General features: G+C 34.5%; 1 protein-coding gene across 1 annotated transcript in view; it reads left to right on the plus strand.

Moving 5' to 3' along the window:
- Nucleotides 1-17649, plus strand: part of LOC115888994 (transcription factor CP2-like protein 1) — a 114965-nt gene that overhangs the window by 53160 nt on the left and 44156 nt on the right. The window contains 2 exon segments of the mRNA XM_030908901.1: nt 3878-4104; nt 6278-6490. Of these exon segments, the coding sequence (XP_030764761.1) occupies nt 3878-4104; nt 6278-6490 (440 nt within the window).

Genomic DNA, 17649 nt, shown 5'->3' on the forward strand with positions numbered 1-17649 from the left:
GAACGAGCGATGCAAGTGACGAGTTACGGGCGACGAACGCAAAACGATCCTAAAGTGAAATAAATTGAAATCCGATTTTAATGTGACATTCTCGATACAAAGCCGAGCGAATTTTCCACATAAATTGCAAGTAGCAAATTTATACGACATTATCCGTTGCGTATCTGAGTGACAAAATTTTACGACCTACTTCGACAATGCTTTAAACTAAACTAAATCAAGCGAATTACTCGTCGCTCGTCGCTTGCTACTTGCCACTTACCTTTCATCACCGAAAGAATATGTGCTCTGGGCACGCAACTTGGCTTGCGTTACGAGTTGCCAGTACAACAAGCGACGGGCGAAAAACCGAAATTTTTAAATATGAGCTAAATTTCGCTCGAGCGATCGCTCGATTATTGAAATCGCTGAAACTCGAGTACTCGATTATTGAAATTAATCCATTTTTAGATATTTCAATCACTACTTAATATAATCCGTTTGTATCTGTATATAAAAGTATTAAGTCCAAGCCCCTCCTGTGAGTGCAGCAAAAATCAAACCGTCAAACATATCGTGGAGGAATGCCCTGAAACAGCTTATAATGGCAGAGCAGAAGATTTCCTATTGGCAACTCCAGAATCATATAAATTTGTTAAATGTTCGTTTGTATTTTTTTTTCTTATTGTCATATACGTACTTTGTGTCTTAATATGCTATACGCTAAATAAATAAATAATCCGTTTTTCAAGATCTTTGAATGATGCTATTCACGTAGTTTCAGAATTTTGATAAAAACAGTAAAATAGCGTTAAAAAATATTGTGTTTATCCTAAAAACATTTAGTAATTACATAAATAGGAGTTAAATCCTAAAAACTAACGTGAAAAGTTATGCTTTAATTTTTGTTGGACATTTTTCCATATCTTGCACTTCATGTTCCATTAGACAGAGCTTTTGCCATACTTTTATATACAGATACTCACAACCTCCAAGCCGAGTTTTTTTACAAAAAAAATCACGTATGACACTTAATAAATGTGGAAAAAACTTCGCTGGTGTTATCAAATTGAATTTTGATAGGTTTTCAATTTTGACTTGTAATACATGTTTGACATGTAATATATGTTTCACATTTTATAGTAGGTACATGTTCTTGGTAATACTTAGACTAAATGGTAATATTCCAAAAATTGTAATTCAAGTTGTTATCCTAGGTAGTCTTTATAGATAAATCACCAGCTGTACACAGTACAAACATCTAATATCTAATTTCGAAATTGAAGTTATGTACAGCACGCCTTGAATGCGGAGAGCGTTCACGTTTCGTGGACGCGAATCCTTTGAAGCGGGAACGGTTGTAGAATGTAGAATGTTTAGGAGGGGAGTTAATCACCGCGACCTTATAGATCTATTGTGTGTTCCCCTTTCTTGAGTTATAACGAGTTATAACTCATCATACAGTCTCAGGGCTTTAAGAAAAGCCAGTATCTGAGACGGCTCCACAGAGGCCAGCTCTCCATCCTCGACATCAGACGTACCAAGGTTCATGGCACGAATGGTCGTCGTCTCGGCGCACTCAGTGGATAAGGTGTTCTGGTGTTTCCCCATTTTCCCCACAAAATCTGCATTCGCCGTTGTTTCTCAGTTTCAGCCTACTGAGGTGTTCGTTGAGGAGACAGTGTCCTGTTAGAAACCCCGTGACAATCCGAAGATTGTTTTTACTTAAATCAAGGAAAACCTTTGATTTTTCTCGGTCATAAGTTCTAAGCAATTTTTTCGAGTGTCTTAGACCGTTGGAGGACATCCATTCCAAGTTACGGATGGAGTCTTCCAGATTCTTCAGTTCCGCTTTCAGTTGGTTCCCGTTTGGAAAACAGAACGGTTCTGGTCCAGTTAGTGGAGTGTTCACTCCTTTTCTAGCTAGATCATTTGCTTTTTCATTGCCTTCTATCCCTTGGTGAGCAGGCACCCAGAGTAGGAGGACATTATTTTCTTTGCCTAATTTGTTGAGCTTCTCTAGGCATTCTTTGGCCAGCTTGGAATTGATGGTTACTGAGTTGATCGCGTTAAGTGCTGCTTGACTATCGGATAGGATGGCAATTTCCTGTTTTCGATAGTTCCTATCTAAGATAAATTGTACACATCTTTCGATAGCGCAAATTTCTGCCTGAAGTATACTGGAGTAGGTGCCCATTGGTTCGGAGTATTCAGTTTTCGGCCCAAATACTCCTATCCCTGCTTTGGTTTTGGAACCATCAGTATACCACGTGATGGTATGGTCTTTTATATGCTGAATAAGCGTTTCTTTCTTCCAATCCTTTTTATTACTCAATACTACAGTGAGATGTTTCTCAAAGTTGTAAATGCTTGGTATGTCATCCACTGGGAGTTGGAGAAGTGGAATTTTCTTTTTAGATGGATTCTTTTCAAGTTTTTCAAACTTCGCTTTCTGGTGAATGGCACTACTGCGATTTTATCTGAGTTAATACTCAGCCCGACAGTCCTGCACCATCTGTCTCTCAGCGATGCGGAGTCCTCTTTGTATAATATCACACAGGGTGCCTTCATGTTTCCCCCGTGCAATGATGACTATGTCATCTGCGTACCCTATGCAGTGTATTCCCGCTAGAGTTAATTCTTCCAGTAGTTCATCCACTACCAAGCTCCACAGTAGGGGGGAGGTCACTCCCCCCTACTGTGTTGTAGTTGTTGTAGTTCCTTGCGTTGTTTTAACAACTACAGTTTTGGTACCTATCTCAGCCTCTGCTGTTCGTGTTGAGAGCATTTCCCAAAACCAGCGAATTATCGTACTGTTCACCCCTCTTGTTTCAAGAGATCGCTTGACCACCTTGTGAGGTATATTGTCAAACGCCCCTGCAATGTCCAAGAAGGCACAAAGTGCTGTTTCTTTGCTATCCAGGCTTGCCTGTATTAGCTCAGTTAACTGGTACAGAGCAGATTCTGTGGATCTGCCCGCTCTATATGCATGCTGACTATCGTGCAGTGGTTTAACCTGTAGATGATTTACTCTAATAAGGTTGTCCACTACTTTCTCCATCGTTTTTAATATGAACGATATGAGACTAATAGGCCTAAATGATTTGGGGTTAGCCCAGTCAGTTTTGCCTATTTTGGGTATGAAGATGACTTTCGCTCTTCTTCAGATGGTTGGTATATATCCCATCGCTAAGCTGCTTCTTGTAATGTTTAATAGATGGAGTGTAGCTATTTCCTGACCCTTCTTTAGAAGGGCAGGAAAAATCCCATCTATTCCTGCTGTTTTATAAGCGGGAACGGTTAAACGGGAAACTAGTTGCGAACATCCGCGAACCCTCTGAAAAAGCGTGACAGTCGCATTCTCTTCTGTTCACAGATGTTCGCGGCGCGGCGCGAGTCTGGAGCCATTATTAACGATGCGATTTTTATATTACTTTGCTACTTTTTTTTATCAAACTAAATATGCTACGCATAGGTTTGTCCTAGCCTCCTTTTAGTTGCTGAAATACAAGGCGAATTTGCGATGCGCAGTAGTGAACAGATGTTGAATACAGATATGATGCGCAGTAGTGAACGCATAGAATAGCAAAATATATATTAAAGAACCAGCTTTCTTAAAATTCTCTCTTGAAAACAGCGAAATCGTTATGCAAATGAAAATATGAAGTGACACTAATCACAAGCAAATCGTATATCCAATGATCAACGGAGGCATGAAAATGCAATAAATTTAGAAACTGAACAATCAAGCTTTAATCTGGTTATTATATTTTATATTACTTGTTAGAGATTATTTGTGGTTATTATCGAAAATAATATTAAGTTAAATATTTTTTCTTAAATAAATTGGATATATGTATTTCTAAAGCAAGAAATAAACATAAAGGATCTCTTTTAGATAACAATCTATCTACCTCACCACATTTTCAAGACAACTATGGCGTTTCATCGACTAACTACGGTGTCAACGAAGACACTAGGTTTCAGTATGTATTGGCAGCTGCGACAAGCATTGCAACTAAACAAAACGAGGATACGTTGACGTATTTGAACCAGGGACAAAGTTACGAGATCAAGTTGAAGAAATTAGGCGATCTGTCCATGTACAGAGGAAAATTGCTAAGGGTATGTATATATGTTTAAATTTTTCTCTTATTGAAATGTGCCTTTATCATTCAGTTAAAAATTGTCAAAGTTCAATTAACGTAGATTTAGTTACACCTAACTTTTTTATCAGTTTATATGTACTTTTAATTGTGTCGTGTTTAACACATATTAAATTTAATTTTTATTTACCAACACTTTCTATTTAAATGTGTGCCATCCAGCGAAAGGGTGGATATTAAATTCCCTTACAACCTAATTTGCTTTCTAAATAATTTTTGAATATTACATAATTTGAAAATTTAAGACTATTTTCTATTGAGGGAATTATATATTTTTGAAGCTCCCCGTATATCTAAACAACATAGTTAAATATTGACACAGTTTACTATGATGCATCAATATTTTCCAATAACAAAAACTTCTGCGAAACCTATTAATTTTAATTAAGCTTAATTTTTATTTAGCATTTTCTGCAGCAACAATATTTTGGATGTTAGTTTTTATTTATAGAATGCAATTTAATCAATTTTCCAACAAATAAATATATTTTTAATTCAAAATGTCCAGATTTTTTTTTATATAATTCTAATTTTTAAATAATGCAAACATTATTAAATGATGTTTAAATATTTTTAAACGAGTAAAGAATTTAAGATATTTATATTGATCTTTAAAAAAAAATGTGTGTGCACTATGTGCGAATATTTGAAGTCAAACTTCTTCTTACTTCCATCTGTCCGTCTGAGAACTACATTCGAGTACCTCTACCCACGTGTTGAGTTTGGTTCCAATCGATCCATAATTAAGAAAAATCCTGATGATTTCGTCCATTTAGAGGTATCGGTTCGAAACGTCGAGGGCGTCATCTTGTAGCCCATCCAAAATTATGCCGAAATCGGTCCACATTTTTCTTCAATATCAAACCCTTAATCCCACCCTGATGAAGATGTAAACGAAACGTTGTATCCAACTGCACGGTAGGACCCTGTGCACCGTCTCTCACATAGCCTAGCACCAAATTTGGTCGCGATTGGACGACATCAACTTGTTGCGTTTCTTACATCAAAACTAACTGTCACAGCCACACGTGTCGTACACGTTAAAGCTGGCCTCGGTCGAATCTATCAACATACCAAATTTCATTTAAATCGGACGATTTTTTGATCTGACTCATTGATGATGGGGTTTCGTAGAGCACGAAACCAAAATATCATGAAATCGTCAAAATATCATGAAAAAATGGAGCTTGAAGAACCACATCTACATTCTGAGTTTCAGCCCCCTAGCTCACTTAGGGCCCGAGTTACGGTTACGACACTACGCTCCAAGATCAAAAAGTCAACGTTACCGCTTTTCCTTCCTCGTCTAGTATGTCACGGCCTTCAATTTTTACTCCCATCGCGCGTAAAGAAGTTTTATTTCAAAAAGTAATATTTGTAAAATAATTGATCCCTGAGGTCAAGTTATACATATCACAATAGCTGGTTTATTATTAGCTTTGGAGTATGTTAAATGTTATAGATTTTACAAATCATAAAATAGCTTTCAAAGAGGTAAGAAATACTTTGCAGGTACCTGGTTTCCAAAACCTAACCTCTACACCTCTACAATTGATATAGCATCGATTTATAATCAGGGAATTATATTACATCAGCTGTTTTTTGCTACCAAGTTGGTTCTGCTTTAAATAAATATTTGTGATATACATTCTTAAGGCATTTAAAGTGAAGCGTAGTTCTGAAAGAATGTATTATACTAAGTATTACCTATTTGTATATTTGAATTCAACATTTTTTTTATTTTTTTCTTTGAAATATTATATTCTCCCACTGTACAAACCAGACCTATCTAGTGTTTTTTGAGTAAGAAGAGAAAATCTTTAAAGACAGTGCTATTACAGATTTTCTACGGAAAATGCATGCGATCTAAAAAACATCTGCCAACTTAATTACCAGTGCAATGGGTGACTTTCTTATATCAAAAAGAGCACAATTAAAAAACAAAAAGGTTCATGTCCGAGCATACTTCTGAAAAAAGACATAAATATCTTTGATTTGTTGAATTTATTCGAATTAAGAAAATCACCTCCCAAAAAGTTATACAGATTTATTCCCAAAATGCGTAAACGTTGTGCAAAGGAGAATGTTATGATAAATTTTTAATTATATTAACAATTCGTTATTTGTTTCAGTCAATAATACGCATTTGCTTCCACGAAAGACGCCTCCAGTTTATGGAAAAAGAACAGATGGAATCATGGCAGAAAGCTAGACCCGGAGATCGTATTTTAGAAGTAGACATTCCGCTATCGTACGGAGCTTTTGACATCGTACAGCCCGGAACAGCTTTCAACGTTATTACCTTTGTCTGGGATCCAACCAAGGAAGTTGGGGTTTACATAAAGGTGATTTATCATTACTATATGCTAATCCCATATCATGACAACAATAAAACAACTAAATCAACACAATACACCAAAACACTTTTACTTTTGCACTGGACAGTGCATTTGCGCATTGTTTTGGTATATGTGGCGAATTAGTGTTTTATTTTGCTGTTGTAACACCAAAGGTTCCAACACCCAACTGTAACCATGTCATGACACTACATATATTTTGAATTAACTCCGTTACTTGGTGGAACTTCGTAAGCAAACGGAACATTAAACAACTGTTTATTAAATTCCACTATATTCGACTTGACGCTGGAGTTGTAATCTTCCGTTTACATACATTTTTATCGATCTTTACATTATTAATATAGTTTTGATCAGTTCACCAGTCTAAAGGCCACCTTACAGTCAGCAAAAGTTCTGCAATAGTCTCACTGCAATTTTAGCATGAGATTGCACCTTTATTGCAAATTTGCTTTACAGTCGCTAAGACATTTCTGCAATGATGTTTTGACATTTTAAAATTGAACTTTTTTTGTAATTTATCTTGTCAGTTTTGCGATTAGTAATGTTAGTATATTATTATACATATATTAATCTTAGTATATTATATTTATATAAAAACGTGTATATTATATATAGTAAACGCCACGAATGTTTGGGAGTGATTCATCGGTCGCTACCATGTGAACTAATTTGTTCAAGATTACATAAAACTTAATTCCAGTGCCGTGGTGTTTCAATATATAATCTGTTGTAATTTGTTGTTTTAACTGTCAAAGTCTTGTCCAAACATATATTTGGTTATAAATATAAAATGGAATGCTCCATTGGTCGTCGCACTGCAAGCACACCAATGGACTGACGCACAAAAACGAATTAATCAAAGAAACGCGATATAGTATCGTCTTTGTCAATCACGCTAACATTTTAGAATAAGTAGGAGGAGCGCAGGCAGATGATTAGACCGGGCCTTTAAAAACTTACATCTGCGGTAAAAATTTACGTTTTTAATGTAAAAATGATAGTGCGCGTGTCGATTCTAACTTCATCAAGTGATCAATCCATAGATTTAGGAAGAACAGATATCACATTATGCATTTTAACCCGATCAAACATACGGAGGTTGACTACGTACTGTAAAAAGCAATTGAGATAGAGAAGGCGACATTGCCACATATCAAATTTGCGCCTATCTACTTAGTTTGATTTGCAGAAAAGGTGACTTTAAAACCTTCACCGTATATCAATAAATCTCAATTTCTTAATTAAATTAATAGTTTATTTTTAAAGAAGCATGCGTAATAATATGTTATTAACCAGAGGATATATGGCGTTACTATTAAAGGACATGTTTACTGTTTAATGTGCTGAAACGTCTAGAACTATTGACAACGTCGCTGCTAGTCTTCCAGAATGAAATGAGCCGTCCGTCCCACCACCCCTCGCGACGGCTCATGGTCCGTTAGAGCGTACTACGTTCAGCTTACGGTGTGTTTGAAGTCGGAATCAAGTCCAAAGTGAACTTTTCAGTGTTTTTCAGTAGTTTTTGTTTTTGTTTAATGTACTTTTGAATCTGCAAATTTTTAATATGGTACGACAGTGTCAAATGTGTGGGCAAATAAGCTCAAATTACCCGAATTTGTCTTTCCACAGGTAGGTATTGTTTCCGCCGCGCCGTAATCGTACATAGGCGTCCCACAAGGGAGCCTCTCACAATTAAAATAATTTCTAATTATATTTGTTGAATTTTGATCTATTAAAACAAGAACGTAGTAGCCGGTAATTGAATTATAATTCATCTCAATTACTACCTAACTGTTGTAGATCATAACAAATTTGAATATAAACGTTACATTTGAAACTTTATTATAAGCCAGAAAGTGACATTTTTTTCTTAAAATTGCGTCCTATTTTGGTCATTATATACGATATTCTAAAGGAATTTTGCTCAATAAATAAACAAAGGTATTTACCCGTCCTTTTTTACATTTTATTGCTTTATTATATCTGCCCCTTCGGCCTTGTTTAGACAATTTTTTACCACCGTACAAATACGTCTTCCTAGTTGTACGGTGTGTTTAACTTTTTTTAGAATGGGACGAACTGTAAATAATTCTTGGGCTACTAGTTTTATACATACCTATATTATAGAGAGTGACCCAGGCCTCCAAAAAAGCTTTTTACCTATTACGTTTTTGGTTTGTGATTTTTATTTCAATTTTTTACATAAGATGGGGGCCATTGTAACGCATATTTTCCAAATATTTTTGTCAACATACAGGGTGATTCAAACCGCAATACATATGCTTAATACAGTTCATGAAGATTAGGACATTTAACTAAAATTTGATTATCTGATGAAGTAATATGTAAGATGATTAAAAGTAATGGATTTGTAAATAAACGTAACAGGTATTCATTATTATGCGACAGAAATCCCATACTGTAGCACACAGATTTTATACTTTTAATGATAAATGCCTTCTATTGCGAGACTAAAAGGCAATTGCCTCGTATCAGAGCCATCATAATACAAGAAGAAGACCGAAAGAGTCAAATCTTGTCTTATATTTTCAAAAAAAAACACAATTTTCTCATTAAATATTGATTTTAGGTATAGGAAGTTATTAATAAAATACAAGATTAAACAACTATTACACGGTACTTCACAGGAAGCTATCGATTGCAAACTAACTAAATCGTTACTAATTAGGTACTAATTTTGAAAAGTTCTTTTTAAGATAAAAAAAGGTAAAACTAAAACCTAAACTATCATTTGAGATTAAACGGGAAGTTCTAATTAATGTTGCTTATTCTAAACAAGAAAAATTTATTTATAAGTTAAGTTTTATAACATTCCTAATTAAATTTGGGCGAAAAGAATATTTTTGTTTGCTGTAGGTAATTTTCTCAGGGAAAATAAGTAAATAAAAATGACTTTTTAAGTCAAAAAAAGTCAAAAGGACAAGTTATTCCAAAAAAGGACAAGTGGCATCCCTAGGTATTTCTGGAATGGAAATTTAATGGCAAATCTACAACTTTGGTTTGAAAATATTTTCCGGCCACCTATGTTTACAAAAATGTCTAAAATGTGCCTAAATGCCTCCATATTCTGAAAAAAAATTGAAAGAAAAGTCACCAACCACAAACCTAATATAGAACTGTTTCGGAAGCCTGAGTCACCCTGTAAATATTCAAAAGTAACTGAAAGTTTATATAGAAGTAACTGAAAGTTTAAATTGAAAATCGACGTTGGAGTGATTTTCGAAAACTACTAACGTTTCAACATAAGTATATATGGGATATTAACTGTATTATTATATTAGACCTTATAACAAAACTCATCTGACGAAAAAGTGTTAATGTAGTATATTAATATGGAGTAAAAATTTTACTAATTACTTTACTTTTACTTTACTAATTAAATTCGTTCCAAAAAACGATACGCCACTGGCCATTAGAACAATTCAAATGCGCCTAGTTGCCAGGGTCGGAAATTTTAGACTTCTCTGTCTCTTCTGTCCTTGTTTGACACATTGGAATGTTTGATACACTACCAACGAGTATTTATGAATGAGATGTTCGGTCTATCTTTATAATGTCTTTGGATCAATCACTCCCAAACATTCGTGGCGTTTACTCTACACACGTTTATTGTTTTTTTGTCAGTATTGCGATTAGTAATGTTAGTATATTAATTAAATGCTACAAGATAATGAAACGTGATAAAACAATAATATTTATAAATACTTACCAAGTTATCACGTTGGTAAATAAACAATTGCTACAAAACTTGCAATCATAATCGAGCGAGACTAATTTCCTGTAAGTTGTTACTGTTGCAAGAAAATTGCCTAAGATGATCAGTTATTTTTGAATTGCGCATGGCCTTCCATCAAGAACATTGCACATTGCAGAAACTACCGTGTCTGGTTTGCTTCAAGAAATGGTATATGCAGCCTTGCAGCACGAATTTGAATTACAGGTCGGCATATTGTGGGATACATTACAGATATTCAAAAAACAATAATTACTTTAAGGAATACTTGGGAAATGTAATAACTGTTAACAGAAAAAGTTGCTCTATCCTCCAATGTTTATATTCAAATGAACCATAAATAGTGTTTTAAAATAATAATAATAAAATTTAGTAATAAACCATTTAAAATCAGACGCGTCTTTGTTGTCGACCTTTTCAGGGAATTTGCATATATTTTATGTACAGGGTGGACCATTTTAGTTGTTTCTATAGGGTATCTAGGAAACCGTAAGAAATATTCAAATTTTGATACTGCAGTCTCGGGTTCTTTTTTTGAAAAAATCACAATGCCGCAAACGGATCGTGGCTATCTTGATGGGTTTCGAAGCTACAGGGGGATTCTCAAATTTCGTACTTTTTAAAGATGTTCGACAGTTTGTTTATTTCAGCAACTACGCAAAAATGAATTATACATTCTAAAAGCACTTTTCTGTGTTGAATGCAGTGGCGTAGTCAGACTTTTTTCGAAAAAAATATTTTTTTAGATATTAACTATACTTCTTTTTTTTTTTAATTAAAACCCTCTGTATATTTTTAAATTTCCTGATTCAGCTTGGCATGGGCTTCTCGAAAATATATAACACTATATTTATTGTCACTATTAACATCAACATTTCAAATTTTTCTTAAAATATCCAGTTAGTATAATAGGCCGCGCCGAGTAACAAAGTAAACGGTTGTCATGGTGATCGGCACATACCTTTGGTAGATGCGTGACATTTCATTTCAACAGATTGAAGTGTGTGTATTTTAAATAATAAAAAATGAGTAAATTTGAAAATTTTGAGAAATGTAATGTTAGAATGTTATAGAGTCTAACAAACATAAGCAAATAGCAGCTGATTTATATTTTGAGCGGTATTTTGAGCGCGAGCAACCAAACCCAGCCATATTTAAAAGGTCAGAAAATAGTTTAATCCTAGCCACCTAGATCACCTGATATCACTCTCTTACACTTCTTTCTCTGGGGCTTTCTGAAAAACGAAATTTATTGAAATGCAAACTTATTAGAAGAGTTACAAAATAGTTTTGTTGTGGCTTTGCAAAGTATAACCAACATACACATTCGAAATGCTGTAAGAGGCGGCGTGCAGTTTGAACATTTAATGTAGTCTTTGTGTTTTATTTTTTATATTAACTGAGAAGCCCGATTGAAGTAACCTGTTGAGTTGTATTGTATTTAAAAAAACATAAGTATAGTTAATATCTAAAAAAATATTTTTTTCGAAAAAAGTCTGACTACGCCACTGTATTTATTCTAAACAGAAAAGTGCCTCTGGAATGTTTAATTTATTTTTGTCTAGTTGTTGAAATAAAAAAACTATCGAACATCTTCAAAAAGTACAAAATTTGAGAATCCCCCTGTAGCTTCGAAACCGATCAAGATAGCCACGATCCGTTTGCGGCATTGTGATTTTTTCAAAAAAAGCACCCGAGACTGCAGTATCAAAATTTGAATATTTCTCACGGTTTCCTAGATATATTTGGTTAGATATAGGTTCCTAGATACCCTATAGAAACAACCAAAATGGTCCACCCTGTACAACTAGCTTTCAACGTTATGCCATATATTGTACTCTCTGATTCATATGATAACGATTAAAATGGATTGTCGACGGAATTTCGTAGTTACTACACATTATTTCAAAGTTCAGATCCCCTTAATACTATAACGTTTATTACTAAAACTGGCATATATGTGCTTAAAAAGTTGAAATATAATCACAATTCCAACAATAAAATCTTTAACAGTGATAGATGTGTCTGTCATTTTATATATAATTTCAAAGTAGTTTATTTTATTTCACACATACATAAATTGATACAATTTTAGAATGCAGAGTGAAAAGTTAATATATTTAAAATTTTTCAATTTTACACCTTAAGAGTTGGTAACTTTAATTTTAAGTTTTTTAAACCAGTATCTTTTGACCTTACCTCTCTAAAGTATTAAAAGCAATTATTTACCTAGCGTGTGATGTCTTTATTTTATAGCTTTTCCAGTTTTTAGTATCATATAGAAGATGGTATACAAACTTTATTTGTGGCTAATATAACTATCTAGGTCTACATTTACTTTTCCCTCGATTTTTCCTCCCCTTAACTTAAAAAATCACAAATAATAACACAAACCAAAGTGTTAAGCAATATCGCAAATATTTATCATTTTCCAACGCTGGTTATTTGACATAATCTTACGCAAATAATAACCTTTAAATCTGACAAAAGTTTGACAAGTTTCAATAATCTTAAATCAAATTCATACGCATCTTAATCATATTATAAAATAGAAAACAAATTTCTTGCAGTATAGGTATATAATAAAATTATATAAGGATTCTTGCCACTTAACTGCTGATATAGAAATTTAATTCTACGCTGTGTTTGTCATAATGTGGATCAACCTGCTCTCACTACCGGTTTCGGAGCCCTACTCCATCATCAGGTGAGCCTGGGCAGATCCACAAAATGACAACCACAACACTGAAATCAGATTAATTCCGACTTGTCGAAAGTGTCAGTTAGATATTAAGTCCCGAACGGGAGATGGCGGCCTGCGTGCAATGGTAGTACTTTCGTACCACCGAGGCGCAACTATCGATAGTAAAAAGATGGTAAAAGGCTTTTTTTTCAGGCAAGCCAAATTATAAAATAGAAAACAAATTTCTTGCAGTATAGGTATATAATAAAATTATATAAGGATTCTTGCCACTTAACTGCTGATATAGAAATTTAATTGCACGCAGGCCGCTATCTCCCGTTCGGGACTTAATATCTCTATATCAGCAGTTAAGTGGCAAGAATCCTTATATAATTTTATTATATACCTATACTGCAAGAAATTTGTTTTCTATTTTATAATTTGGCTTGCCTGAAAAAAAAGCCTTTTACCATCTTTTTACTATCGATAGTTGCGCCTCGGTGGTACGAAAGTACTACCATTGCACGCAGGCCGCTATCTCCCGTTCGGGACTTAATATCTAACCGACACTTTTCGACAAGTCGGAATTAACTATCTCTGCGCTGTGGTTGTCATTTTGTGAATTTGCCCAGGCTCACCTGATGATGGAGTAGGGCTCCGAAACCGGTAGTGAGAGCAGGTTGATCCACATTATTTTTTTATTTTTATTTTATTTTAAACTACTCCTTACAAACACCAAAAAAATAGTTGTTACAGGTAAGGGACTTAAATCTAAATAAATTAACTTAACAAAACTAAAACTACTGTACATACAATGAATGCAATAAATAAAAAAAAATAGTTGAATTGAAACTAAAATATACGAAGTAAAAAAAAAACAAAAATGTGCAGGTATAATATCACTTCACTGTGGTGAAGGAGGTATGATTTAGGATCTTATTTATTTCTTTTACATTTGTATGGAAAATATCTATATTAAACGGACTTAAACTGCATTACATTCGTCCAGGATGTGGCACATATAAGAACTGACCGTATATATATTAAATGTTTTATTTGAATTTGTTGTGCGACGTAGGCTGATTTTTGGGACATGAAATTTGATATTATTTATTAGATCTGAATTATTGAGTTTATAATTATTTATTATGTTATATAATATTATTAAACATTGTACGATTCTTCGGGCGTGTAGATCCTGGAAGTTGAATGAGCTTAACATGTTTTTATATGATACCAGCAGAGGGAAAACTGGATAAACACCATTTTGTTTAAAATATAGATATCTTAGAAATTTTTTTTGGATTTTCTCAATCAGATCGCGATTGCATTCCGCTGTAGGAGTCCATATAATTGATGCATATTCTAAGTGAGGCCTGACTAAGCAATTGTACAGTTTAGACAACGTACTAATTTGTTTGAAATGCTTAGAGTTTCTAATGAGAAAACCCAGCATTTGATATGCTTTATTAACCATGTTTCGATAGTGTAGATTAAACCTTAAGTTAGATTCAAACGTTATACCCAGATCTTTGATAGCCCTACTTTCAGTCAGAGTTTCACTATGTATACGATATTCAAAATTTATCCTGGTTGATTTACGTGTAAAGCTCACAAATGAACATTTTTCGATGTTAAGAAACATTTTATTGTTTGTAAACCAAGTCATAACATTTGTCAAATCACTCTGAAGATCAATACAGTCACTCTCGGAGGCAACATTTTTGTAAATCTTGAAATCGTCCGCAAACAAAAGACACTCGGAGTGCATTATGCATTCCGGAAGATCATTCACAAAAAGAATAAACAGCAATGGCGAAATGTTGCTCCCTTGTGGAACTCCTGAAGTGACAGTAAATGCGTCAGATGTTTTGTTGCCTATTCTAACAGTACAGGTTCGATCTGTCAGATAGCTTTTGAGCAGCTCGAAAGCTTTTTTGAAAGACCAAAATGTATAAGTTTGTTAAGTAGTAGTTTGTGGCTTACTTTGTCGAATGCTTTTTCAGCATCGGTATAGATGACATCTAATTGCTGCTTATTATCAATCGCAAGGGATGCTGAATTTGTGAAAACGCTTAAATTAGAAATAGTTGATCTATCTTTAAGGAATCCATGCTGTTCTTTCACAATGTGTTCATTGATTAAAAGTTGCAAATTCTCATGCAGTATGATTTCAAAAACTTTAGCAAGTGGACTAAGTAGATTAATAGGTCTGTAATTTTGAATTTTATCAATTCCGCCTTTTTTGTAAATTGGAACCACTATTGATTTTTTTAATGTATCGGGAAATACTCCCGTATTAAGAGCGCAATTGAATAAATGAGTCAAAGGCTTTGCTAGTATTTCGGCACATCCTTTAAAAATATAAGAAGGGATATTGTCAGTGCTAACGGACTTTTTCGATTTTAATTTCTTTATAGCTGCTAGAGTCATGTCATTTGTTATTTCAACGAAGTCAAAATTGCCCCAGAAATCACCGAAATCCGAATAGACATCGATTTCAGACGGTTCATAAACTCCTTTAAAGTAGTTTGCAAAAGCGTTAGCAATATCCAGACTTCCCTCGTAGGATGTATCGTTGTGAATAATATGTTCAGGTACCCCGTTGCCCTGCGATTTAGACTTTATAAACTTCCAAAACCCACTCGGATCGAGTGACGCATTGTGTTCAATGTTTTTATGATATTCCCGAAATTCAACCTTTGTTTGAGCTTTAATACTGGTCCTGAGATCTCGGAATTCAATAGAAAATTTATTTCTTCTGTGCATTTTGTTTTTAATATTTATCTTTTTTATAAGATCTTTAGAAAACCAATGCGGAAATTTTCGTTTGTGGAAGCTTTTAGAGGATATTTTCTTTGGAATTGTTTTATCGAGAACATTATAAAGTTTACAATATAATTCAGACATACAATCATTAGGATTAGATATGTTTAAGAGGGAGTCCCAATTAACATCCCTCATCATACTATGCAATAGCAAGTAGTTGCCTTTACTATAGTCATATGTATAGACAGAATTTATCTTTTTAACATCAGTTGTTTTGACACTAAAATCAATGCGTAATGATGGATGATAATTGTCTTCCACAATCAATGAAGATACACATTTTTGTACGGCTAAATTATTTATATTACTTATCACTAGATCTAACCTACGACCGAGAAAGTTATAAACACTATTCTTTAGACGAACTTATGTTACACATAACATCACCAGGATCACCATCTTTCAATATGGAATCCAGATAATCAAAAATAGAAGTGTAAGTTGCGATATCGGAATTTGGCGGGGCATATAGACAGCACACGTAAAATACATAGTTATTGAACTTACGTAGTATTAAAAGAAAACCACTGGCACCAAAACTTTGTGAACTAATCAGTTGAGTGCGGATATTTTTATTGGTAGCAATTAAAATCCCTCCGCCTCTTCTATCTGAATTGCCGTTCTCTCGATCTCTGCGCTTTACTATATACCGGTCATCAAAGAGTTCTGAGTCAGGAAAACCATCAGTCAACCACGTTTCAATCAACAGGACAACATCATAATCATCGGCGATTATACTAGTGTAGAGTACATCGGTTTTAGTTCGTAAGCCACGTACATTTTGGTAGTAAATGTGTAGGTTCAGGTTACTTAATTGGTTTGTTGTTCTATTCTGGGGTAGCGTTTCCGAAAATTTTGTTGTATGTCGGTTGGTAGTGGGCTATCTAAATGAACTGCAGGCAGAGTTGGTCCCCTTAAGGCATCAGACGCCAGCGGAAATGTCTCCGGAAAAGTTGTAATTTTAGGACGCCAATTATCCTGTTTACCTCCCAGAAGCTTCTTCAGTCGTTCTTCGAAGGATAATTTGGCCTGTGGCATTTCCTCAGTATGCTCTAGATATTCTTTATATATAAAATTTGCCAAATTCTTTTTAATCATGTAGTCTGCTTCTGCGTCCGTAAAGAAAACATGTCATCTGGTGTAAACTGATCAAGCGATACAAAAATTCCACCACGTTCCACAGCATGTATGCTCTTTTTAATAAGGAGGTTATACTCATAGACAGCCTGTTTTTGTTTATATGATGTCATACTTTGACATGCCCCTATAATAATTAGATTCGTATGTTTGTACAGGTCCATCATCCCTTTTACAGCTGAACTGGTCAGAGTCGTTCTTTCTTTAGCACTGCGTGGGTCTACGAACAACATGACATGGTCCTCCTACCAAAAGCTTCACTAAGATTAGTACCCATTTTGGCCATGGTCCCAATGGTAAGGGGTTCTGCGGAGAACTGACAGTTGATATCACTTCCCGCGTTCCTTTTAAGTTTAAGAAGCTTCGAAATATTCTTCACGCTATAATAACTTCCCATCACCAGCAAGCGCCGGAACTGACAGGTTTTCTTTGGTAAAATTGGTACTGGATTCTTTGGTGAAACTGGTACCTGCATTGTCGTAATAGAGCAATCAGGAGTGAATCTAATAGAACTCTCCACAGCTGCTTCCAGAGCCAGTGGAGGAGTAGAGTCTTCCATTGTCTTCCATTTTATCAATTCAAGATTCAGTTCTTCTACTTTAGCCTTTAAATTGGAGATCTGGTCTTCATATTTCTTTACCCGGTTTTCCAGTTCATCCTCTATGACAGAGAAGTCTTCCTGGCAAGCTTGGGAGTTTCCTTTTAATCTACTTGTATAGGCGTTTTTTTGTTGCAGCTTGT

The sequence above is a fragment of the Sitophilus oryzae genome, unplaced genomic scaffold (assembly GCF_002938485.1).
Source record: "Sitophilus oryzae breed Bouriz unplaced genomic scaffold, Soryzae_2.0 scaffold_810_pilon_pilon, whole genome shotgun sequence".
NCBI classification, from domain to species: domain Eukaryota; kingdom Metazoa; phylum Arthropoda; class Insecta; order Coleoptera; family Curculionidae; genus Sitophilus; species Sitophilus oryzae.